Raw genomic sequence first — 26161 nt, 5'->3', positions numbered from 1 at the left:
AAACGTTTATGGATCTCTTCTTTTTTTGTTGTTTGGCAGTGAGCATGAGAGTGATATTTCCGTCCCTCTCTCTTCTTTTTTTGTTGTTTGGCAGTGAGCATGAGAGTGATATTTCCGTCCCTAGGAAGGTGATTATTAATTTGATTGAAAAGCTAGTTCAGCCATAAACTGAAACTAGCACCTCTTTTCCTTGAACTCATGGAATACCCAATAATAGGGGACAGGGAACTGAGGCCTTTTCCCAAGCACTGACTTAGACTGTCTCAGTATAGTTTACTTACTTTATTTCAATGTAATATTTGGGATTTTGCTGGCACACATACTTTTTTTTTCTACAAAAAACTATTGGGATTATTTAAACATTCTTCTGTTTCCAGTTACAAAGTCATGTGGTTGGAGTTTCATGGATTTAATCACATTGTACCATTTTTAATAAAAGCTCAAAATCATGTAATTATGTCAAAGGAGTTGACTTTAGAAAATGTTAAAGCCTATGGGATGATTCACAGTTCAGCTAAATTTTTATAAAGAACCCACAAATAATCATATGTCAGTCAGAAGGACATTTGCCGTGCTCATGGACACAGGACTGTGATTTTGCTGATAACACATCACTGTCCAAGGCAATAAAGAGAAGGCAACAAGAATGTGATATTATGTGTGCGTGGACGCTAAGTCACTTCTTTCCCGTCCGACTCTTTGAGACCCTATGGACTATAGCCCACCAGACTCCTCTGTCCATGCATTCTTCAGGCAAGAATACCAGAGTGGGTTGCATGCCCTCCTCCAGGGGATCTTCCTAACCCAGTGATCAAAACCACATCTACTACAGTTCTTGCAGGTGGATTCTTTACTGCTGAGCCACTGGGAGATATTATGTATATATACGTATTCATATATGTGTGTGTGTATATATATATATATATAATATATACATGGATGTGTGTGTATATATTATATATATATATATATATATATAATGAAATTTTAGAAACCAGCAACCAGCAGTGATTTTACCAAACAATTTGGCATCATAAAAGGAGTACCAAAAAAAAAAAATCAAAGTTAAAGAAGGTACATTAGGGAAACCAACACTGAAGGTGTAGAAACACCATTTGGAATGATGAAAAGGTCCTTCCAGTTTTGTCTCTTACCATGGGGGTGGATAGTCTCAGTCACTGAAATAACACCTAAAACTGAACTGAAAATAAAAATAAGCCCAAAGAAAGCATAAAGAGGTTAATGAATTTAATCAGGGCCTTACATATTTAACTCAAGGTAAGACCAGTCTATTTCCAGATTATTAGAAACAATTATTTTCTACTTCAGTGATAGTGATCTTGAGGTTGAAATTGCACATTTTTTGTTTTCAGCAGACATTGACTTTTTGGTCCTACTGTCATCAACCTCGAATTCTATTACTTTGTATTGAATGCACTAAGTCCCCTTCACCCCTCTCCTCTCCCTGTGGTCTTTTTGGTGTCATTAACATCTCTTGCCTCAGGATCTATTGACATGCTGAAAGCAGCAACTTCTCCTGAAGTCCTCTTAACTTTGTAATGGATCAATATATGCCATGCAACTTATTTTATTTTTATTGCTTTACACTTTCTATTATAAAAACAATACATGTTCATTGAAGGAAATCTGGAAAAAATGGGTAATAAAATAACACAAAAGAAAAATAGTAGAAACAATCCATACCACCATACAAAAGTAACAGTTTTTTATGTATTGGTATATATCTTTTCAAGCATTTTATTTCCATAAATAAGTGACATAAGATTGTACAGTGTCTATTATCTATTTTGCCCTATTAAAATATGTAATATACTATTTTATGTAATATATTTAATTACAAACATTTAAAGTTTAATTTTTACATATAATATTTAATGATTACATTATAATAGCTTATACTTAGAATTACCTTTGAGTCAGACACCACTGCAAAGAACATTTATATGGATTGTCTGATTTAACTTTACAACAACTGTATACAGTAGGCACTTTACAGAAAACAAAATGGAGCACAGTAGAGGTTGGGTATTTGACCCCAGATTTCATAGCATGAAAGTGGCAGAAACAGCATTTGAACCCAGGAACTGGCACTCTGGAACCCAAGATTTTTCCAGCTAACTGTATTATGCATAGCCTACCCTTGTTTTTATAATTGCACTCCAATAATCCTGATATGGAATAAATAGATTTGCACTTTTTATTTTAAAGAAAATAACCAAAAAAATATTCTTGTAGATAAATCTTTGCTCCCAAAATGATAATTTCTTTAAGATAAATTCCACTGATTAAAATTGTTAGGGTTCAGATGTTATTTGCACACTCACAGCATCATGTTTTCATGCAAACTTAAATCTTAAGGCAGCTCAGCCTGACACACATAGACTGAAAACTGGAAGCAATAAAGCACTAAATTCAAATCTTTTTTTCTTTTCTAGCAAAACACATCACCACTGTGTATCTTGTTGGGAAACAAGCCTAATAATTCTGTTCTGATCTTAGAGTTATAAAATATGTTGAAGTCTAAAAGATAATTCATATGAATTCAAATCTGGCAAAATCTTTAAGACACAAGTACCATGCATATATTATAGGCTTTCAGTAAGGGTTTGATGATTGATTAGTCCAGATCTGGAAAGTGTCCTGTGCTTCCTATTTTTGTGATATTTGCTCTAAAGAAAAGTTTGCCTAAATCCTTTGAATTACAGAGATCATCTAGAAGCTGAATAAATGATTATTGGAGCATTGAGTTTAAATGGTCTTAGTTGACCTATTGTACAGTTTGCAAATACATCAAGGAATTATAGCTACCATTGCTTTAATAGAATTTCCAACTGTGCCTGTTTGCAATATGAGTATGTCTGGAAATGCCTTTATACATGGAAATTATTGATGGCAGATATTAAGTTACAGCAGCACTTTGGAAATAATTTGAGCTTTTTGTATTTTAACTTTTTCTAAGCCAAAAATTAAATGAAAAGGATGGCATCTGTATATATATTTGAACATTTGACTTTCCTTGAAAAATGTGTATCCCAATTTGTAAATCAGTATCCCCAAATCCTTCCTGCATCATTAAAGAGGAAAATTCTTGTGAAATAATGTCTACATTTACAAAAAGCAAGTTAATGAAGATCTATTTTCATTGTCTTCTCACTTTTAAAATGATTCAAAGTAATTGAATTCTCTTCAAATCGCTCATACATATCTCATACCTTTACCACCCACCCAGCAAGTGCCCCCACTTAAAAAATTGCTCACAACTTTGGTGTTAAGTTCTTCCTGGCCAGCACTCCAACTGTGTCCTTGGGGTGGGTGCTATACATATATTCAATTTCAAATAACTGATCCCCAATTTCCACAGTTATTTTTGCTCTCAACTTCCTGCCTTCTTATATTTATACACCATCGTTGTGGATTAGGTTCTCAAACCTATTTTTTCTCTTCGATAACATCTGGAAAGAATCAGTATGACCCAGTGTTTTAAAAGACTATGGGGATCAGCTAGATCTGGCTGAAAATCCCAGCTCTCTCATTCACTGTGAAGATGAGCTGTTAATTTAAACTCATTAGTATTTCCTCATCTGTGATCTGGGCATAATAATCATATATATGTCATAAGGTTATGAATAAAGGTTAAATGAGTAATGCATGTAAGGCTTATTAAGTTTCCTGGCTCACAGAAGTTATTGCTAGAACCCTAACGCAAAGAGGAGTACATTTTCAGCTGCAGGGTGATATAACAGTTTCTTGATAGAGTCAAGGCTAGAATTCAGTTTTTGATGTCACCAAGTCTTGCTCTCAAACCTCATGTAATCTATCCAGTGCAGTCTTCCCGGGTCTCACTTTTCCAGCTCCCAGTCCTTGCTTACTGAATTTTAAGAATCAGTTTCTGTAGATTCTCAAAATTTTCTTTAATGCCATTTCTCCCATCTCCCAGGAACAAAAGTTCCATTCCCTCTGTGGCTGTCCTCTGTATTTATCATTATTATCCACCTTTAATTCTGTCATCTCATCACTTATCTTCTGGGTACACCACCTCATCTCTATAGCTATCACGGAGATACTCCAGACCTCTTCTCCTCCAGTATAGTGTAGGAGTTAAGAAACAAGTTTCTGAATCCAGCCTCCTGAGTTTGAAGCCCTCCTTTCCCCTTCAAATCCCACTTCTGTAACTTTTTAGCTTTGAGAACTTGAATTCAATTTCTGCCTCAGTTTCTTTGTCTATAAAATGGATATTTAAATTGTACTAACTTCTTTGAGTTCTTATGAAGATTAAAGGAATGAATGCACATAAAGCACTTATAATAGTTCCTGGAATATATTAAGCATATATTATCTGAATTTTAACAATTATTAATCCACAGTTATAATAATAATTATTATTTGTTGAAGATTTCCAAATGTTGCATAGTTCAAAGTTATTATCCCTTCAGGTCATCTCCTTTTTCCCTGATACCATTCAATAAAGACTTTTCCTCATCTGACTTTCAAATTATTGTACTTACATTCGTGATGTATTGAATGGATATGAGTGAAGTGCCTGAAACAGTCCTTAGTACAAGTGAAGCACTCATAACTTTCTTTTGACTGTCACCCTTCAGCAGCTGACCCAGCTTACACTTGACTTCCTTTTTGAAAATCTCTTTCCTTAGATTTTGAGACCCTGTTCTTACCTGGTCTGATTCTTTTGCTAATAATTGATCTTCTTTTTCTACATCCTTCCCCATTTGTACATACTTGTTCATCTTCCCACATAGTAGAAGTTCTTATTTATCTTTCTCTCATAAGGTCTTTTTTTTTTTTAATTTTTATTTTTACTTTATTTTACTTTACAATACTGTACTGGTTTTGCCATACATTGACATGAATCCACCACGGGTGTACATGTGATCCCAAACATGAACCCCTCTCCCGAGATCTTTTACTTAGTAGGAATTTGGTAAATCATTCCTGATTTTATTATTTGCCTTGATTCTTTTAACTCCCTACATAAAGATTTTTTTTTTTTCCCTCTCCTCCAGTCAGTTGTAGCTATTCACAAGCCTGAACACGCTCTGGATTTCATATCACTCACAGTTGTTTTACGTCAAATATATCAAATTCCAAATTCTCTTTCTGATGGTAGGTTATTATTCCTTTGTCCATTTCACTTCCTTTTCTTACTGTATTATCACTTATAATGCCTAACATTTGAGCATTACTCCAGACACTGTATTAGTTGTTTTACATACCTTATTTCACTTCATATTTAGCAACAATATCATGAAATAGTCATTATTATGCTTGTTTTTACAGAAACAGGGCTTAAAGCTTCTAGAAGTCAAATGGCTGTCCCAAGGTCACAGTGTTAGTGGCCCTGGCTGAGTCAGGTTACAAATTCATGCCTCTTAGATCTTTTTCATATGCCATTTAGAAAGTTTAACTTGTTAAATGTCAACATGAATATTATAGACAATAATTATTATAGTAATTCTGTGGAAGAACAGAATTTTTAATAATATAATTAACTTTAAAAAGTGGTTGTTTTCTGCCTATTGGTTTTCTCATTGCATCAACCAGTGCTCCATAAAGTGATAGTCTCTAAAGTACCTCAGAGAATGTGGCATTTGACTACCAGAGCTCCTGTCAGAGCAGGCTGCAATTGTGTTAGAAATTGGCTCTCCAGCTGGGCTGGACTGCAGTTAGGAAACACGATCGTCAATGGTGAGCTGCCACTGCTGGGATGTGAAGCAGACATGAATGTTAAGCAATAGTGTCCACAATTTGCAACCCAGGAACTGCCAAATTGACAGCTAGACCAAACTATAGCAGCCTAGGAAGATGTGACTAGTTTCTCCGGTCAGTCAATACAAAGTCTTATATTGCCCTTTGATGAATACAATATCCCTGTCCCATAAACCAGGATGCTGTCTATTATGAAGCTCAGTTAGAGTCTTAGCCAGCATTTCATGTCTGAGCGCCCGTGTAAGCCTCATAATGGCCTGAACTCTAGTTGGATGGGATTAGCCTTTCAAGTGAACATGCAGTTCATTAAGCATGTAGAAGCTCCAACGGCAACCGCACTTCTCGCCATGAACTAAATAGATTTCTTGCATTTTATCTAGGACTAGATGAAAGGGATATGTAATGCTGTGCTAGAAATAAATCTTGACTCTCTGAGGGACTTTGACAGATAGAGTGAGTGTAGGCATTGAATAATATTAGTAATGAACAAGACATAAAAAGAAAATCTGAAGGTTTGGGGGATTTTCTGTCTCTTTTCCAAGAGCATGGACCAAATGATTGTTTTATCTCATTTTTACTTTGAGGATTTTTTTCTTTCAGGCTTGGGATAATAATGTGGTATTTCACCAGATGAAAAAATCTGCTTATCTTCACCACTCTCTCACATGTTGCTATGCCATGCATTTCCTTCCTGCAAGGGACAATTCCAACTTGCCATTATAGACCAGGAACTGGAGGTGGAACTGAAGAGTTCTTTGATACAAAAATCAAAGGTCCCTGCCATCAAGAATATCATGGTCTGGTAGGGGAGACAAATGCATGAAGAGTTCACAGCTGTGCAAAACATAGTATAGGAACCCCAGTAAACAGATGTAAACCAGACTAAAGGGCTTAAAAAAAAAAAAAAAAAAGCTTTTAAGAGGAAATGATATCTAACTTCAATTTGGAAAGAAGAGTAGGAATTACTCCAGAGAACAGTGTCAAGGTCACAGAAATCCTCCACATAGAATTACTTCACATGTAGAGAATCACATATTTAAAACACCAACAATTAGGGATGCTATTGGGGTTATAGAGTGGAGATTTTATTAACATATATCCAATTAATTTTCACTAGGAATATACTTCTTGGACCAGAACATATTCCCTGGTACAATGCTAATATACCTCCATAGGTGAAAATGTGCATCGTTTAACCACATGGGTACTTGGTTAAACACAGACATCTTAACCTTACAAATAGAATCATTTGGTTTTCAGGCACCTTTGAAACTCAAGAAATAAGAATCTAGAGAGAGGAAGTCAAAAGACTCTGACTAGTGAATACCTTTAGCAAATGCTTTGTGGCTTATGGGGAGGTTGCTAACTAACATGAAGGTTACTAATATGTGCTTTTGAGAATGTCATTTGGAGAAAGTGTTACCTGAGAGTATTGAGAGGTCTTAAAAATAAGAACAGAAGTAGCCAGATCGTTTCCATGGCATCTTTAATTCTTCTGTACTTAATTGTTGAAAAACTGGTGACTGAAAATTTGTGAAAGTGTAACAGAACATCTTTAAGAGACAAAAATTTCTGGTATTGAGCTTGAAATCTGAATCACTGATTTATAATTAAGTAACATTTAGCTTCCTCAGTGTACATTTTCAGCAAGAAGCTTTTCTTAAAAAGTTTGAGGTGTAATTTGACTCATGTATTGTGCAAGATAAGTATGAATTTAATTTTTACAAATAAGTCAGGAATTTCTCTGTGGCTGTTTATTCCATATAGTCTTTGGAAAGCAGAGGTATATGACAAAGATTCATTTGAAATCAATATTATAATCACAATCAATTTTTAAATCTTATTTTAATATCATATTTGTTAAAAATCTAAATAAGGTTTTAAACTGTACTGGAATACATAAAATAAGATAAATGTTATTTTTTTACTTAAACATTTTCCAAAATAATCAAACCCTTAAAATGATTTCTGGCCAGAATTTGAGCTGTTCAAGATAAATTGCAATGTATTATTTTAAACTGTTCTTCAACTAACATATTTAGTGAAATCCATGCCAACTCATACATCCAAATTACCTTCTTATTTATGTTCTTCAAGTTACACAGAAAGTAAAAAAGAAACAGTGATTTCTTTGGAATTTGAAATGCCTTAACTGTGCATAAGAATGCAAGATACTGAGAGATTTTAAGATTGCAAAGTCAGTGAAAGATTTTATCCTATGTGGCTTCAGGGCTACCATTTTGTAATGAAGTATTTTCTTAATAAAATACACATATTTTAACCAACTCAATAAAGAGAAAATGATTACTGAAGCAAGATTCAGGAGACCTGGAAATTTTGCTATTGACCCTGCCACTTACCCGTTTAAACTCTTCAGTACCTTACTACTAAACTTAGTTAATTCCCAAATCTTTACTGTGGACTGCATGTGCAGCCACAGGCTTCCTTATGGTAGCTGTGACAAACCTAGACAGTGTATTAAAAGCAGAGACATAACTTTGCCGACAAAGGTCTGTATAGTCAAAGCTTTGGTTTTCCAGTAGTCATGTATGAATGTGAGACTTGGACTATAAAGATGACTGAGCACTGAAAAATTGATGCTTCTGAACTGTGGTTCTAGAGAAGACTCTTGAAAGTCCCTTGAACTGCAAGGAGATCATCAAATCAATCAGTCCTAAAGGAAATCAACCCTGAATATTCCCTGGAAGGACTGATGCAGAAGCTGAAACTCCAATACTTTGGTCATCTGATGTGAGGAGCCAACTCATTGGAAAAGATCCTGATGCTGGGAAAGACTGAAGGCAGGAGGAGAGGGGGGTGACAGAGGATGAGATGGTTGACTAGCATCACCTACTCATTGGACATGAGTTGGAGCAAACTCCAGGACATAGTGAAGGACAAGGAAGCCTGGCGCACTGCAGTCCGTGGGGTCGCAAGAAGTTGAATACTACTTAGGGACTGAACAATGGCAATAACATGCTATGCCTTTTCTACCTCAGTGTCTTGAGACCTCTGCCCCGAATTCTCTTTTCCAGTCAAGGCTTTCCTCTTAAGCTACTGTCTCTCAAAGCATCCTATTTGTTTCCTTCACAGCACTCACAATAATCTGTGATGATTTTTCTTACCGATTTACTCATACACTCTCTACCTCATCCAGCAGAATGAACAGTCTAGGAGGGCAAGAGCATGGTCCTATTCCCTTGAATGCACCTAGAGTCTACCATTGTGTATCTATTGTGCTCTTCAGTTTTTCAGCAACTGACAGACCTATACTTGAAACCAAATTTCTGATAACTGTATCCTCTTTCCAACAAACTACAGTTTATAAAATGTCTTCTATATAGATTCTAAATGTATGAGGATACCAAGGTATATAAGTCAGGTTCCAGCCTTCAAAGAATTGTATATAATCTATTCGAAGATATAGAATGTGTCCTGTAGTTGGGTAATTGCGGATGTTTTGCCTTTTTAATTTCACTGTCCATGTGTTCATTAATAGTATGCTGCTAAGTCACTTCAGTCGTGTCCGACTCTTAGCGACCTCATGGACTGCAGCCCACCAGGCTCTTCCGTCCATGGGATTTTCCAGGCAAGAGTACTGGAGTGGGGTGCCATTGCCTTCTCCCATTAATAGTATATCTAAATGCAATTTATCTTTATATGTGTACCTTGTATCCTGCTACCTTGCTGAACTCACTTTTTAGTTCTGAGAGGTTGTAGATTCCTTAGGATTTTCAAACATGTTTTTCAAATCATGTAATATGCAAATGGGAATAGTTTTATTTCTTTCTCTCTGACCTATGATCCTTTTATTTCCTCTTCTTGCCTGATTGCATGAGCTATGGTAGCACTATGTTGCATAGAGCAATGAGAGTAAGCCTTTTTGTGTTGTTCCCTAATCCCAGGGGGGAATAATTCAGTATCATTAAGCATAATATTACTTATAGGTTTCTTGTATATGTTTTTTATTAGGTGAGAAAGTTCTCATTGCTCCCATTTTCTTTTGTCGTGAATATTGTATTGAATTATGTCAAATATTTTACATTAATTAATATGATCATGTGAATTTCTTTATCCTGTAAATATGAAAAATTACATTGATTCTGAATATTTTACCAGCTGTGTATGCTGCAATAAACCCTCCTTGGTCAAGCTGTATAATTTGTGTGTATATATTACTGCTTCTATTTGCTAAAATTTTGTGAAGGATTTTTTGCATCTGTATTGATGAGTGATATTGGTATATAGTATTTTATTTTCTTTTTCTTTTTTAGAAATAGAAAGTCTTTGCTGGGCTTTGGTATCAGAATAATACTTGCTTCATAAAATAGATAAGTTAAAAAGTATTTCTTCTATTTTCTAGAAGAAATTTTAGAATTGATGTTAATTCTTCCTTAAAAGTTTGGTAGGATTATTCAGTGAAATTATCTAGGCCGGAAAATTTCTCTTTGGGATATGTTTAAATTATGAGTTAATTTTTTCAGATTTATAGAGCTATATACATTCTCTGTTTCATGTGATTGAGTTGTGATTGTTTGCATTTCTTTTAAGGAATTAGCCCATTTCATCCAAGTTGCCAAATTCAGCACAGTTGTTGTCTTACTATACTTTTGATGTCATCAGGGTTTATAGTAATACCCTGTTTCATTCCAAACAGTGGTAATTTGTATTTTTTACTTTCTTTGTCAGTCACCATTGCCAATTTTATTGATCTAAGAACCAACTCTTTGCTTCAATAGTATTATCTATCTTTTTGTTTTTAATTTTATTGCTTTCTGCCCTCATTTTTACTGTTTCTTCATTCTACTTGATTTGGATTTATTTTGCTCTTCTTATTCTGAGTTCTTCAAGTGGAAGCTTAGATTATTGATTTGAGATCATTTCCAATGGATGTAGTACCACAAATCTTTCTCCCTCTTTCTCTACCTCTCAGCACTGCTTTAACTGTGTCCTCAAATTTTTGGTATTGAATTTTTATTTTTATTCAACTTCATTTTTATTTTCCATTGAGATTTTTTATGGCCTATGGAGCACATAGAAAATGTGTTTTGTTTAGTGTTGTGTAGGCACTTGACAAGAATATATATCCTGCTGTTGTTCAATGTAGTGTTTGGTAAGTGTCAATTAGATCTTATGGGTTGATAGTGGCTTTTGTTGATTATTTTCTTTCTGGCTGATCTGTTCTTAATAGGTTCAGTTCAGTTCAGTTCAGTCGCTCAGTCGTGTCCAACTCTTTGAGACCCTGTGAATCGCAGCACGCCAGGCCTCCCTGTCCATCACCAACTCCCGGAGTTCACTCAGACTCGCGTCCATTGAGTCAGTGATGCCATCCAGCCATTGCATCCTCTGTCGTCCCCTTCTCCTCCTGCCCCCAATCCCTCCCAGCATCAAAGTCTTTTCCAATGAGTCAACTCTTCACATGAGGTGGCCAAAGTACTGGAGCTTCAGCTTTAGCATCATTTCTTCCAAAGAAATCCCAGGGCTGATCTCCTTCAGAATGGACTGGTTGGATCTCCCTGCAGTCCAAGGGACTCTCAAGAGTCTTCTCCAAAACCACAGTTCAAAAGCATCAATTCTTTGGCACTCAGCGTTTTTTCCACAGTCCAACTCTCACATCCATACATGACCAAAGGAAAAACCATAGCCTTGACTAGATGGACTTTTGTTGGCAAAGTAATGTCTCTACTTTTCAATATGCTATCCAGATTGGTCATAACTTTTCTTCCAAGGAGTAAGCGTCTTTTAATTTCATGGCTGCAATCACCATCTGCAGTGATTTTGGAGCCCCCCAAAATAAAGTCTGACACTATTTCCACTGTTTCTCCATCTGTTTGCCATGAAGTGATGGGACCAGATGCCAGGATCTTAGTTTTCTGAATGTTGAAAGCCAACTTTTTCACTCTCCTCTTTCACTTTCATCAAGAGGCTTTTGAGTTCCTCTTCACTTTCTTCCATAAGGGTGGTGTCATCTGCATATCTGAGGTTATTGATATTTCTCCTGGCAATCTTGATTCCAGCTTGTGCTTTTTCCAGCCCAGCATTTCTCATGATGTACTCTGCATAGAAGTTAAATAAGCAGGGTGACAATATACAGCCTTGACGTACTCCTTTTCCTATTTGGAACCAGTCTGTTGTTCTATGTCCAGTCTTAATAGGTAGAAGAGTAGAAATAAAGACTACAGCCAAAATTGTGAATTTGTCTATTTCTCCTTCATTTCTATCAGCTTTTGTTTCCCACATTTTGCAGTACTATTGTTTGGTGCATATGTGTGTGTATGCATGCATTCACAGTCATGTCTAACATTTTGGGACCCCATGGACTGTAGCCAACCAGGCCCCTCTGTCCATGGAACCTTCAAGGCAAGAATACTGGAATGGTTTGGCATTTCTTCCTCCAAGGGATCTTCCAGACTCAGGGATCAAACCTGTGTCTCTTGCATCTCCTGCACTGGCAGGCAGATTCTTTACCACTGCGTCACCTGGCAACCCATACATTTAGAATTGTTGTGTCTTCTTGGTCAACTGCCCTTTTTACTATTCTTTTTATTATTATTATTATTATATGTCTCTGTCTCTGGTAGTTTTCTTTGTGCTGAGATCTACTCTATCTGATATTAATGGTGCCATTCCTGCCTTCTTTTGATCAGTGTTTGTATGATATGTATTTTTTCCATCCTTATATTTTTTACCAGCCTGTATCATTATATTTAGAGTGAGTTTCATGTAGCCAGCATATAGTTAGGTCATGTTTTCTAAGTCATTCTTCAAAACCAGGCCTTTTAATTGGCGTAGTAAGTTATTTACATGAATGTAGTCATGTAATGACACAACTTGTTTGACATTTCTTTTTTTCTGTTTATTATTTCTGTTTTATTAAATTTTTCTGAATCTTTTCATGTCTTCCTATACACTACTATAACATTTTTTTAGAATTCCATTTCCCTTTATTCATAAGGAAAAAAGACACAGCGGTGTATAACGGACTTTTGGACTCAGAGGGAGAGGGAGAGGGTGGGATGCTTTGGGAGAATGGCATTCTATCATGTATACTATCATGTAAGAATTGAATCGCCACTCTATGTCTGACGCACGATACAGCATGCTTGGGGCTGGTGCATGGGGATGACCCACAGAGATGTTATGGGGAGGGAGGTGGGAGGGGGGTTCATGTTTGGGAACACATGTAGGAATTAAAGATTTTAAAATTAAATTTAAAAAAATTAATTAAAAAAAAAACAGTTTTGAATGTATATCTTTACCTAGCTTTTTCCTGATTGTCAGGTATTATATTGTGTATAACTATTTACCAGTAGTATCATTTTTACCAGTTCAAGTGAAGTATGATACCTTAACTACTTTCTCTCTACTCTTTTCCATTCCTATATAATTGTTTAACTATTCTCTCTATGTACATTTAGAACCATATTAGACAATGTTACGTTTTATTCAGTTATTAAGTATAATTTAGAAGATTCATGAAGGGAAGCAAAGTTTATTGTATTTATATGTTTCTCTATATATTGTATATATAATGCATATATAATATTTTGTATATATGTATATATTCATATTTTTCTTATTCTTGCTCTTTCTTATGCTATTGTTCTTTCTTTTTTTCTTGGTGCTCCACCATTCCTTTCTTTAAAAATCATTTCCTTTCTATTTAGAAAAGAATGACATAATTTCAGAATCATCTGCTAGAGATAAATTCTCTTAGTTTTCCATCATGTGGGAATATCTTGGTTTCTCATTCATTCTTGCAGGGTGATTTTGCTGGGTATAGGATTCTGAGCTGTTTTCTTTTCATCGGTTGAAAATTGTGTTCCCAAAATATATAAGAGGAGAAAATAATCCCAAGCTCATTCCATGAGGCCAGTATTACCCTGATACCAAAATCAGACGAGTATTTCACAAAAAAAGAAGACTACAGACCAAAATCTTGTATGCTTGTATATGTAAAAATCCTCAGCAAAATACTAGTAAGCCAAATCCAACAACACATAAAAGGAACTATACACTATGATCAAATCGGATTTATCTCAGGAAATCAAGATGGGTTCAACATCTAAAAATTATGTATTTAAAAATATACCATATTAAAACCAACCTTATCATCTCAACAGATGCAGGTTAAAAAAAAAAAAACACGACAAAATTTAATTCCCTTTCATGATAAAAGAATTCATCAAACTAGAAATAGAAGAGAACATCTGCAGCCAATAAATGGAATCTATGAGAAACACACAGCTAATATTTACTTAATAGTGAAATGCTGAAAGCTTCCCCAGCTCTAATCAGGAATGAGGCAAAGATATCTGTTCATACCACTTCTATTCATCATTGTACTGGACATTCTTGCCAAAGCAAAAAGGCAAGAAAATATAAGGCATCCAGATTAGAAAAGAAGAAGTAAAATATCCTCCTTTGCAGATGACAGGATCTTGTAACAGAAAATTTTAAGGAATATACCTTAAAAAATAAAAGCTATTAGAATAATAAGGAAATTCAGCTAAGTTACATGATAAAAGATCAAAATGTAAAATATCAATTGGATTTCTATACATTTGCAACTAAAACATCTGGAAATAAAATTAACAAATGATTCTAGTTACCATAGCATTGAATACGATAAAATACATGGGAACATATTTAACAAAGGAAGTGAAAAATCATGTAATGAAAACTATAAAACATTGTTAAAATAAGTTAGATCCTAAAATAAATGGAAAGACATCTCGTGTTCATGGATCAGATAACCTAATATTGTTCAAATGACAATACTCCCCCAAATTGATCTACAAATTTAATTCAATCTCTCCCTACATAAAAGCAAGAAGCAGAACAATGTGTATTGTATCTGTGATAGATAGATAGAAGATGTTTGTATCACTTATATTTTCATAAAGTCTGAAACAGTTTGCAAGAAACTAATGAAAGCATGTAAGCGTTTATGTATGATAGTGGTTGCATGGAACTGGGTAAATGTGGGGACAAGGTAGCTTTATTCATTGTTTTGCTTTTTTTGTATTTTGTGCATTATTTTAAAAAAGGAAAGGGGAGCATGCAAGAGTAGACATTCCCACCCCAGCAGCTTATGATGTAGACAAAGCTGTTTCTCATTCTTAAACCAGGATCACTCAGCTCATGAGTTCAACAAGGTACTCTGGATAGGACGTGTGGCTTTACATTGCTTTGGCCTTCCAAAGAGTATGACTGAGACTAAGAAAAGAGCAAGTAAGGGGAGGAGGTCAGAAGGAGGTCACTGACTAATTTCAGTGGGATGTGAATGTCTTTATTCCATCTCCATGGTAGCTGTAGCTAAGACTCTTCCATTTTACTCCAGTTGGCCTTTTCTTCACACCGTGGTTGCTTATTCCAAGGCAGAGGAAATCGAGCAGAGGTGAAAGGTTTATATGAGGATAACTGCTGTGCAAATGAGTAGAGTAAGTGGGGAGAGAAAGAGAAAAATATGCAAAAGTGTGTGGAGGATTTCCAGCTGGCTCTATTTAACTTTGGGTAGAGAGCACAGCAGATAGACTTTTAAAAAGAGTAAAATTAGCCAGTTCTTTGACCTTGATTCATGTGTAGATTTGTTCAGATTTTGGAATTCACATCAGAAAATGGGGAACCTTTTGTTAGATGAGTATCATTTGAAAGTGGGAAAGACTTTCCAAAGGCCTTATCATTCTAACGTGAGAAGCCCTCTGTTCCCAGTTCTCTTGTATCTTTATCTACACTTCTGCTCTGCACGCTTTTCTACAGTTATTGAATTACAAACTCTCACTGCTTAATTGCTTTTAGAGATGGACCCCTGCACGGGTGGGAATGGATGTGCCCACATCTGTCAGAGTGAGAATGGCGTGGCCAGGTGTGCCTGTCACCCAGGGTACCAACTATCTGAAGACAAAAAGGCCTGTGCTGGTAAGAAGTTGAAGCTGATGGATTAATTGGATAATTGTTTGCAATTTTGTGGTAATTCAGTTTTGAATAGTCAGAACAGCTAGGAGAAAGGTGTTTTCATTTATGCTTAAAAAGAAACACTTATATACTTATTTGATTATTCTGAAAGGTATTTTTTATGATACTATTCAATACAAAAGCTCAGTGAAATTTTTAGTTACAAAAAATAATCTGGTGTGGTTTCAGAATTAATTCTTTCTGTTTTCTGTTTTTCATTCTGAAGTGAATTCCAAAATTAATATTTCAAAACCTTCCATAATTGCACAGAGAGTTTTTTATTATAGGCTACAGAAGGTGGGGCTAACCTTTGAAAATCAAGTATGTGCAAATGAGTGTTCTCAGAAGTTAGGAATAATTAAAACCAAAGAGAAAGAAACTCTAGAAATACAAGGTTACATATTTCCATTTCCTAGAAATAGCAAAACAGATATACTTCAATTTAAAGATGAAAGTGATAAATTACTTCATGACCAGAACTAATAAATGAAGTCATTCCTGTGGGACTGTCTTTGTTTCAAGAACTTCTGAGAAATCACAGAATCCTTCATTTTCATCATGACATTTCCATGAAATGAAAAACAGTTTATTGGGGTTAATTAAGAAAATACAAAATGTTTCCTGACTAATGTGACTGATAAATGCTTTGAGAAGTTGAAAAAGAATTAGACAAAAAATTAGTGTTAAATTAGTTTTTTTTTTTTTTCTTTAAGCCAAAAATAAGATAAAACTTTCTGTGGATTGTTAAACATACTTTTGTGATAGAGAACATTTATGCTTTGGTCCTCTGTTTACGTAGAACCTACCTTGCTCTGTATCTGGCACAAAATAGGATCTTATTAAATACCTGTGGAAGATTGAGAAATATATACATAGCCATAATTTATAGAATATCTTTTTCAAATTTTTATTTTGATATCTAGTGTGTTATTCCTAAAAAGACTGTCCCAAAATTTACTGCCTACTTAGAGTTTTGTAAATACCTTAGAAAGATAAGCATTTCTCTTAAATTAAGAGTCCTGGTGGGAGTGACACGCAGGACAATATAAGGAGGAAGTTCTATTTGGGAAAATGATGGTGAAACCTATCCATTTAAGGCAGGGGTGGAGTAAGGGGAGCATAAACTTCCTGGGCCACAAAATGATGTTATACTGAATAGACTTGTCTATTGCTGTCGAGAAAAAGAGGGCACCAGGTTTTAAATGGCACTGTGACGATCATATGTGGAACATATACTATGGATTGTTACTTAAGAAGACTCCAAATCTGCATTGTGTGGGGCCTCTTGTACTGTCTTAAGTCAGAGAGATACCAATTTTGGTTAAGAATTTGATATATATTCACAATGACAAATTCAAGTATTCTATCTGTATTGTTAGGGGATAGAAAAGGTCTATTTTTGTTTGTTTTCTCTTTCTTCAAATTAATAGATGGCAGTAGTTTCTCATGGGGCTTCCCAGGTGGCTCAGTGGTACAGACTCCACGTGCCAATGCAGGCAATGTGGGTTCAGTCCCAGGTGGAGAAGATCCCTTAGAGAAGGAAATGGCAACCTACTCCAGTATTCTTGCCAGGCAAATCCCATGGACAGAGGAGCCTGGCAGACTATAGTCCCTGAGATCACAAAGAGTTGGACACAACTGAGCAACTAAACAACAATAAGAAGGGGGTCCTAATAGAAAAAAGCGTTTAAGAACATGAATGAGACCTGCCGCAGAGTTCTTATCATTTTACATTGGTCTATTTGCAAATATGGAGCCTATGTGATATTTTACTGTCATATTTGTTGGCATTGTTGTCAGGGGTTGAAGGGGACGGGATGCTTTCGTTCAGTTTATAATTTGTAAATAAGTCTTAATTCCAACTCCAAAGACACAGCTCCTGTGTATCTCTTTCTGCAGACCTAAATGAATGCACTGAAAGGCTTGCTCCCTGCAGCCATCGCTGTGTGAACACAGTGGGATCTTTCACTTGTGCTTGCCAACCTGGTTTTGAGCTGGGAGCTGATGGAAAACAGTGTTACAGTAAGTGACAGTGATCACAGCCCAGGAATGTGTAGCATTTTACAAGTATTAAGCAAGAGTAATAAAAGGATTGTGCTGAATAACTTGCCAAAGTAAGAGCTCCTTAGAATGTTTTCTACTGGAGTAGGGTGGGAGTGGGAGCTTAGAAGGCCAACCCCCTCATTTTAATTCGATGAAATAGGAGCCCAGAGTCCACAGAATGTGGTCAGCATCATGATCCTCTTTGGAGACCACAGGACTAAGTCTCAGTTCTTCTGGATTGGGGCTCTCTTGGACCCATGGGTCTCCTTTGTGAGGAGTCTGTCACCCATCACCACCTCTGTCCTGCAATATTTATTGGACAGTAATAACTCCAGTGTAAAACTCAAGGGAAAGGAGCCAGCAAGAAAGAAAGAACCAGCAGGGTGAGGGGCAGCCCTAGATGGTAGTACCACGTCTGATTTCTGATCTCAGCTCCAAAGATGCCCTTCCCAGTTCTCTCCCATCAGGGCCAAAGCCCAAAGTTCAATGATACAAAATTAGTCAGTGACTGAACTAGGACTTGAACTAGTGTCTCTAAGCTCCAAATATATTATCCTTTTAACTTTGTTATGTGCTTGTGTACATCATACATCTCTTGATCAGCTTTGATCATGAAGAAGAATAAAGAGAGTGACAAGCAGAATCAATCAGCTAGTGTTCTTATCTAAGCTCTCTCATGAAGATTCAGTCTTAAGGTCACTAACTTCTTCATTCTCCTCCACTGCATAAAGCTCTACATTTATTTAATGCCTGGGTTGCCAGTGTAGCCATAAGCTCTGTTGGTTTATTTCTACTGCTTAAAGACAGGGCAGTTTTGCTGCGGTGATATTTATCTTTTAAAGAGCAAACTAAATAAGATGGGAGGGAAGAATTAACTACTAATTAGGATATAACTTTTTCCAAAGTGAGTCTTTCTCTTGGTGCCCCAAGGAGTTCTTTCAGGCAGAGAGAAATGTCGATGGATTTTTCTGTATTATTAATATTTTGGCTTTTTAATGTGGTCAGAGGTTTAGGAGATGAGGACATTTTACAGATGCCTGAGATAAAAACTCCTGTGATCAGACTGGTGCATTCTCAGTTATCATGAAAGAGGGGGCCATTATTGCTAATGAGTCGTGAGGTTCAAGCTTTCATAGAATTTACTTGGGAAAGCAATTTGCCCTAGAGTTGAATACATTTGGTTGAAGTGTATTTTTACATTTATTTCCCTTATATGAATATTTGGCTAAGTTCTTTGTGTAGCTCTCACCAGACCTCAATATTTACTAACTGACATACAAAACTCTCTTGGTGAAAATGAATGTTTCAAAACTTGTAGGTGGAGTAAATGTTTGCAGAACATGGTCATATTTAACAATAAATTATGTATTCTTCATATAGCAGCCTATTTTAGGCAAATATTGTTTTAAATTTTTCCTAAGATAACGATATTTTGTACCTATGTCATTTCTTTTCAGAAGTTCTCAAAATACTGTATAGCATAAATTTTGAATCCTCAGTGTGTTCTGTGAATGAACTATCACTATCTTGTGGTTAGTAATTTAAAAATTCCAGATCCAGCATGGTTAAATAAAACTTTCTACAACTACCAGGCAATATATAACTTAAACTCCATACATATTTAATGCATATTTAATATATTGAGCAAATAATGATTATTTGCAATGAGAAAACACAGGGATCAGTTTTTAAACTTTTTAAAGAATATTTTTAAGTATGATAGTTTAACTGTATCATCCATGTCAAAAACATTTACTTCTGGTGGTAAGTTATAGGTGGGTATGTACTTGTTTTAGCCTCGTATAGTTTTTGTGAGGTTCCAATAATACCATTTATTTTTAAAGTAAATTACCTCCAGCAATCTTAGAGCCACATTGATCACAGGAGAAAAACAAGAACCCGAGCCAAAATTTGAAATTTGTCTCCCTAAAGAGTATATGTTAACATATTGTGAAAAATATCAGTTCCCTTAATTATTTCAATCTTTCCTTTAGCTTTCTCATTTAGCTCAGCTCTAAACTAGCTGTTTCTAAACCCAAAGGCATTCTTATTTTCAACAATAAATTGATTAGCATAATCCTTCTTTTGTTTAGTCAATCATTCAAAACCTAGTTTTGAACATCTGTTATGTGCTGGGTAATACAAGATGATGAAGGCAGAGAGGGATGAGCACAAAGACAGGGATATATCCTGGCTGCTCTGGGATACATAAGGCTGCTGCCTACCATAGACAGGAGGCTGAGATCTGGGAGCATGATTTCTGTACTGTAACCATACAAGAAAAATAGCAGATACCTCAGCAGTTTAAATTGTAATATAGGTTCTCAAAGAATGCCACAACTCTGAGTGTCTTTGTTCTGGTCTTTCCCATCTTTCTTCTTTCAAAGGATTCGAGAGGTAAAAATGGAAGGAAATGAACCAACGTAGTCACTCTCATTAGAGGTGTGTCCAAGCACACAAATGAGGAACGATAGAGACCAATGGTGAAAATAGCAGAGTATCTAATTCCGTATTTTTCACAATGATTCAAAGCATTCTTTTATTTTTTCATTTTCTCACTTAGAAAATGATTGATTATAATACCTGTGTGCTCAGGAAAATTGGCATCTATATATTGAGGTGGATGTCCCCTCAAATGCCCCAAATTAGTGGCATGTACCACAATCAGCAAATTGGTGTCTGAGTTAATAGGATGTTTATATACAAAATGACTCTTGTATACGTCATAGCTATGATGCTAGTTACATATAATCAGCTAACTCATTGGTTTTGTATTCATACTTTTGTTCCATTATTTTGTTCCATACACTGCTCACAGCCTAGGAAAGGGGCACATGTTAACATATCATTAGTTTGAGAACAGATAGGTCAACTGGCAAACTATTTGCTTTCTGATCATTGATTCAGTACACACACACACACACACACACAGACACACATATTTACATTCTGAAAATACCAAAAATTGCCATAGGTAAGTATTCTTTGAGATGTGTTTAATAACCATTGGTGGACTCGTTACCTTTCTGTATCACCTTGTCATTTTAATATTATTTATAGGTTTATTATTATTTTGATATGATATAAATATTTACAGGGCTTCCCTGGTGGTTCAGATGGTTAATAATCCACTTGCAATGCAGGAGACCAGGTTCAACCCCTGGGTGGGGAAGATCCCCTGAAGGAAAGAATGGCTACCCAGTATTCTTGCCTGGAGAATTCCATGGACAGAGGAGCCTTAGAGGGCTCAGTCCATGAGGTCACAAAGAGTAGGACATGATTGAACAACTAACACTTCCCTTCAGTGTCAGATATGTACAATACTTAATAGTTCTCAAACTTTCATATGCTCAGAGTGTTGACAAACTTCCAATAAAGTTTGTCCTCTTCCCAACAGAGAGAGAGCACCAATTATTGCCATGTATTCATATTTCTCTGTTGTTATGCTAATAATCCTCCCTTTGCTTGTTTTGGAAAGGGATTGAATTGGAAATTGTCAATAGCTGTGAAAAGAACAATGGTGGTTGTTCCCATCACTGTGAACATGCAGTTGATGGGCCCCGATGCTCCTGTAACCATGGACACCGGCTCGATTCAGATGAGAAAACATGCATAGGTAGTGTATGGCGAATGCTATCTTCCTTCAGAAGTTGCCCTGGATTCATTTAGCCCTTTCTTCTCTAATACTTGGTGCTGTAATGTAGCCACAACTCTCAAACTACAAGTAAAATGAACAGTGTCTTTGGCTACTGGATAATGTAAAAGAAATATTTATCATAGTGTTTCAAGATACTTACTTTGAAGTTAAAGAAGATTTAAAACTTATTAGCAATATACGTGACTTAACAGTTTTATTTCTGGAAAATATTCCAAAGCTTATCTAACCATCTAATGTAATTTGTGATTCAAACAACAAATGCTGCCATCCTAATTCTCTCCACCTCAAGCAGAAGCAAATCATGTTCATTGGTTTTCAACTTGGTGATAATTTGGATACATGTTCAACTTTGACATGGCAGGTAGCTACATTCCAAAAGCAAACATTAGAAGATATTATTCTTTGGGAAACCCAGCTCAAAGCCATAGGAAAGGATAACTTTTTCAAAATATAATTAAAATGTATCACTGGAGACAATGAGAAGAATAAATTCCACCCCAGCTTGCTCCATAGTGAAATGTTTAATCTAGAACTTCTGAGAAAAAGGAATATCTACCAAAAATTGGGAGAATGAGCATCTCTAGTGTTCCTACTCCTGCAAAAAATTTCCCTGACATCACTCTATCCCTCTTTCTTAGCCTCCCTATTGTTGGAAGCAGCTATTTTGCCTCAGACTTTCCTGGTATACTGTTGCATCTTGTAAAAAGCTCTTGAAAGAAAGAGCATTTTTTCCTTTATTTACATAATAGACTTCTCAAGGTGATGTTTCCTACAAACCTTACAGATCTCAGACCTCAGTGTGGCCAGGTATCAGCACACAGTAGTCATTCAGCAATACGTTGGGGCTTCCCAGGTCATACAGTGGTAAAGAATCCACCTGCCAGTGCCGGAGGCACAGGAGACTTGGGTTTGATCCCTGAGTTAGGAAGATGCCCTGGAAAAGGAAATGTCAACTCATTTCACTATTCTTGCCAAGAAAATTCCATGGATAGAGGAGCCTGGTGGGTTACAGTCCATGGGGTTGCCAAGAGTCAGACACAACTGAACTACTGAACATGAACATCAAACTAAATTACTATGTGCACTGGGTCTGAGAGCACCTACAAGCCTCTAGAACAATTTGGCATCATTTGCAAATTAGGATACCCTATTTGCATGTTTTCTTTTGTGACATTTTATCAAAAAATATTTCTTAAAAATTATGATATGAGTACTAAAAAAAAAAAAAAACAACTTTGACCATCTAATGCTACTCAGTGTAGCTCAAAATAAATTGAAGTACCATAAGTAAAGAGGTGAATTTCAAAAGCCTAAGTTGTTGGGATTTTTTTAGTTCGGCACTATGTAACAGAGTGAATTTTAGGGGATTTTAAAGTATTTGGGTTTCATAAACTTTTAAACCAAAACGATGTCTTTGCTTAATTTCTTAATCCAACATCACCTTCTGCATTTTTCTCAGAGTCTACAGTGGTTAGCTTAATGAAGCCAGTTGCTTGCCTTGCACCTTCTTACGTAATGAAAAATATGCTTATAGATTTCTAGCTTGCTAGCATTTGGATCTCTGGAAAAAATAAAGAACTTCTTTTCTTTTTTCCCTCCTCCCTTCTTCCTTCCCTCCCTTCCTTCCTTCTTATCCTCTTCTTTTGACTGTTCGTTAAGGGAAACTGGAATTTTGTTAAGGCTTTTGTTTGAAGCTTATAATTTGATATCTTTCCTGATTCTTTGAAAAGTACAATTTGGTAAAGTTCATATTTACAGCCAGCAAAAATCACATCTGCCAGGGTCAAAATATAGAAAATTACATATTTATGAGATTTCAGCAGTCAACATGATGACATTATTTTGTTGATGGCTCAAGTTTATTTCATTTTCCAACAATAAATAACACTCATTCCTAAAAACCAAATATTCTCTAGAGTAAAGGCAATGATTTGTTTGGAGTGTGCATATATATAGTCTGCCTACTTGCCTGAGAACAGATTAAGGGCATGAATGCTTTGTAAAAACATTCATGCATGAGAGAAATAATTTTCTTTTTAGCTTATTTTAGAGTCAACTTCTTCTTACATGAGAACATACAAATAAATGTGAAGATAAGTTATCTAGTCTGCAAATGGTCAGTCTTGCCCAAATGCAAGCATTTATGAGGGATAAAACCTAGTGATGTGTTAACACAGTTTGAAAGACAGCTATACAAAATACAAGTGTCTCACCAGCAATAAGTTGACTGATTTTAACAATTGGTAGTTATCAGAAAAAAAAAAATTATTCTACTCTTTGGTGCTTTATTCAGTGACTCTGTGTGGGAGACAGATACAGAAGATCAGGTCCTTTCAAGGTTTACTTTTGATGCTTTTCTGAAGTCATAGTTGAAATGTTTAATTGTTTTACTTGCTATAATTGATTCTGTATTTTTGATTAGGGCTAAATTTGCAGGTGAATTTCTCTGCAGTATTGTAATATTTGGTATATTGGCCAATGAGGGAAAATATGATCACCAGAGAGGCAGAGGAATTAAAAATAAGATCTTACCAAAAAAAAAAAAAAAGATCTGAGAAGGAATAAAGAAATTTAAGGAAACATGATATAAGGCTTGAAGGGACAGGGCATTTTAAGAAAGGATGCATGGGATTTCTAAAGAGTTCTATACATGAGACAAGAAATAGCCCCAGAAGAATGGTAATAGAAGAAGAATCCAAAATGGATCATAAAATGATAAATTGAAGAACTCATTTTTCCCATTAATATGATGTGATTGTGCTTCTTTCTAGCTAGAATAAGGAATAATGAGACAGATGTATTTAGAGGCTCTGGTGGTATATAATACTTCAAAAAAAAAATGTTGAAATAAGAAACCACCCCCCCAAAAAGAAAACTTAAAACATAATATTTTAACCCCAGTGTTCATTACAGCAACTATTTACAATAGCTAGGACCTGGAAGCAACCTAGATGCCCATCAACAGATGAATGGATAAGGAAGTTGTGGTACATATAACACAATGGAATATTACTCAGCTATAAAAAGGGAGTGTATTTGAGTCAGTTCTAATGAGGTGGATGAACCTAGAGCCTATTACACAGAGTGAAGTAAGTTAGAAAGACAAATATTGTATATTAATGCATATATATGGAATCTAGAAAGATGGTATGATGTTCCTACATGCAGTACAGCAAAGGAGACACAGAGATAAAGAACAGACTTTTGAACACAGTGGGGGAGGGAGAAGGTGGGAATATTTGAGAGAATAGCATTGAAACATATACATTAATACATTACCATATGGAAAATAGATAGCCAGTGGGAATTCAGTTTGTGAATTTCCAGTTTATGAAACAGGGAACCCAAAGCCCATGATCTTTGATAAGCTAGAGGGATAGGGTGGGGAGGGAGGTGGGAGAGGAGTTCAAGAAGGAGGGGACATATGTATACCTAATGAGAATTCAGGTTGATGTATGGCAAAAACCATCCAATAGTGTAAAGTAATTATCCTCTAATTAAAAATTTTTAAAAAAATTTAAAAAGCAACACTTTAGATAAAAAACTGAAGTTTTAAGTTTTTTGCCTTCTATATCTATGCTATGTAATCCAAAAGACAAAGGAAGTTTTAATGTAAGAAAGAGGAAAAAAAAAATCTAGAACTTTATGAGTAGCACTGCTTGTGACATCTTGCAGGAGAAAGAATGTTTTGTGTCCAAATGACCTTCATTTAGATATTTTATGGTGACCCCTAATGATGGTTAATTGATTGCACATTTTTTCCTTTCTCTTGTCTGCCTTTTCTTACATTGGTTCCCTTTCCAAGGTTAATTGAGACACTGATCTTTTATATATGTGGCTGTTCACGTAGTTATGGAGCAAAGGGATTTTTGTAAACTCAGCACTGACAGGCCACCCAACTTAACAGCTCAACAAAGCGGGTAGAATTGAAGGCCTATAGCCAAAAACCCTGACCACACAATTTCCAGATGTCTAGCAGTGGACAATGAGTCTGTTCTATCCCTTAGCCAAATATATTACAAAAGGTTATCTCAAAACTTAGAATAAATAATCCTTTGCTGAAAGGTTTCAGTTTGATCTATTCTGATTAATTTTTATTTTCCCTAGGGCAAATAAAGGAAGATACATGGCAGATTGTAGAATTCTAGAAGGACAGTGCCAAAGGAGACTTAAAGATCATAATTTAGGAAACTGTCTATCTGATAGGACATTCCAGGGTAATAGTGTCACCGATTTTAGTAAAAACTCATCCCCATCAATATAGCATCGAAAAGTTCAAGCAAATGCCATGAAATATTCTGTAATTTAATACATAATGTTCAAGATGCTTGTCTGTGCTCTCTCTGAATTGCCTTTAACCACTTGTCTTCCCAGTCTTGTGAATTCTTTTCCTTGGAGGCATTCTTTCATCCAAAGCTCTTAGAACATACACATAGGGGCCTAAGACTGCCTCCTTTTTGTAGCTGTTAAATGTTCACTCAATGGAATATTTTAGCTCTGCTTCTCAAGCTTTTTTTTTTTTTTTAATTGTTGTTCTTCAGGTTCTCTGTTTATTCAACCAGATTGCTGTTTAAATGGGAAAAATAGCAGAGAGCTCTTTCCCTGTGCTTATAAATGCATTTGGAGATTATTTACATGCTTTTCAAATAAATACTAGGCATAGGAGAAGCATGTCAGAAACATTACCCTAAATGCAAGCCTCATTCTTTTTGTGTTATTGTTTATTCAGTGTCTGTACTCTGTAGCCTGAGAAATAGA

At 35.7% G+C, this 26161-nt stretch overlaps 1 protein-coding gene across 1 annotated transcript in view; it reads left to right on the top strand.

Annotated features, from left to right (window-relative positions):
* LOC138076618 (EGF-like and EMI domain-containing protein 1) overlaps positions 1-26161 on the top strand; it is a 615728-nt gene that overhangs the window by 538215 nt on the left and 51352 nt on the right. The window contains 3 exon segments of the mRNA XM_068968872.1: positions 15547-15666; positions 17602-17724; positions 21224-21361. Coding sequence (XP_068824973.1) covers positions 15547-15666; positions 17602-17724; positions 21224-21361 — 381 coding nt within the window.

Source organism: Capricornis sumatraensis, chromosome 1 (genome assembly GCF_032405125.1).
Source record: "Capricornis sumatraensis isolate serow.1 chromosome 1, serow.2, whole genome shotgun sequence".
Classification (NCBI taxonomy): domain Eukaryota; kingdom Metazoa; phylum Chordata; class Mammalia; order Artiodactyla; family Bovidae; genus Capricornis; species Capricornis sumatraensis.
The sequence above is the reverse complement of the archived record's forward strand: the minus strand, read 5'-3'. Positions and strand labels throughout refer to the sequence as shown.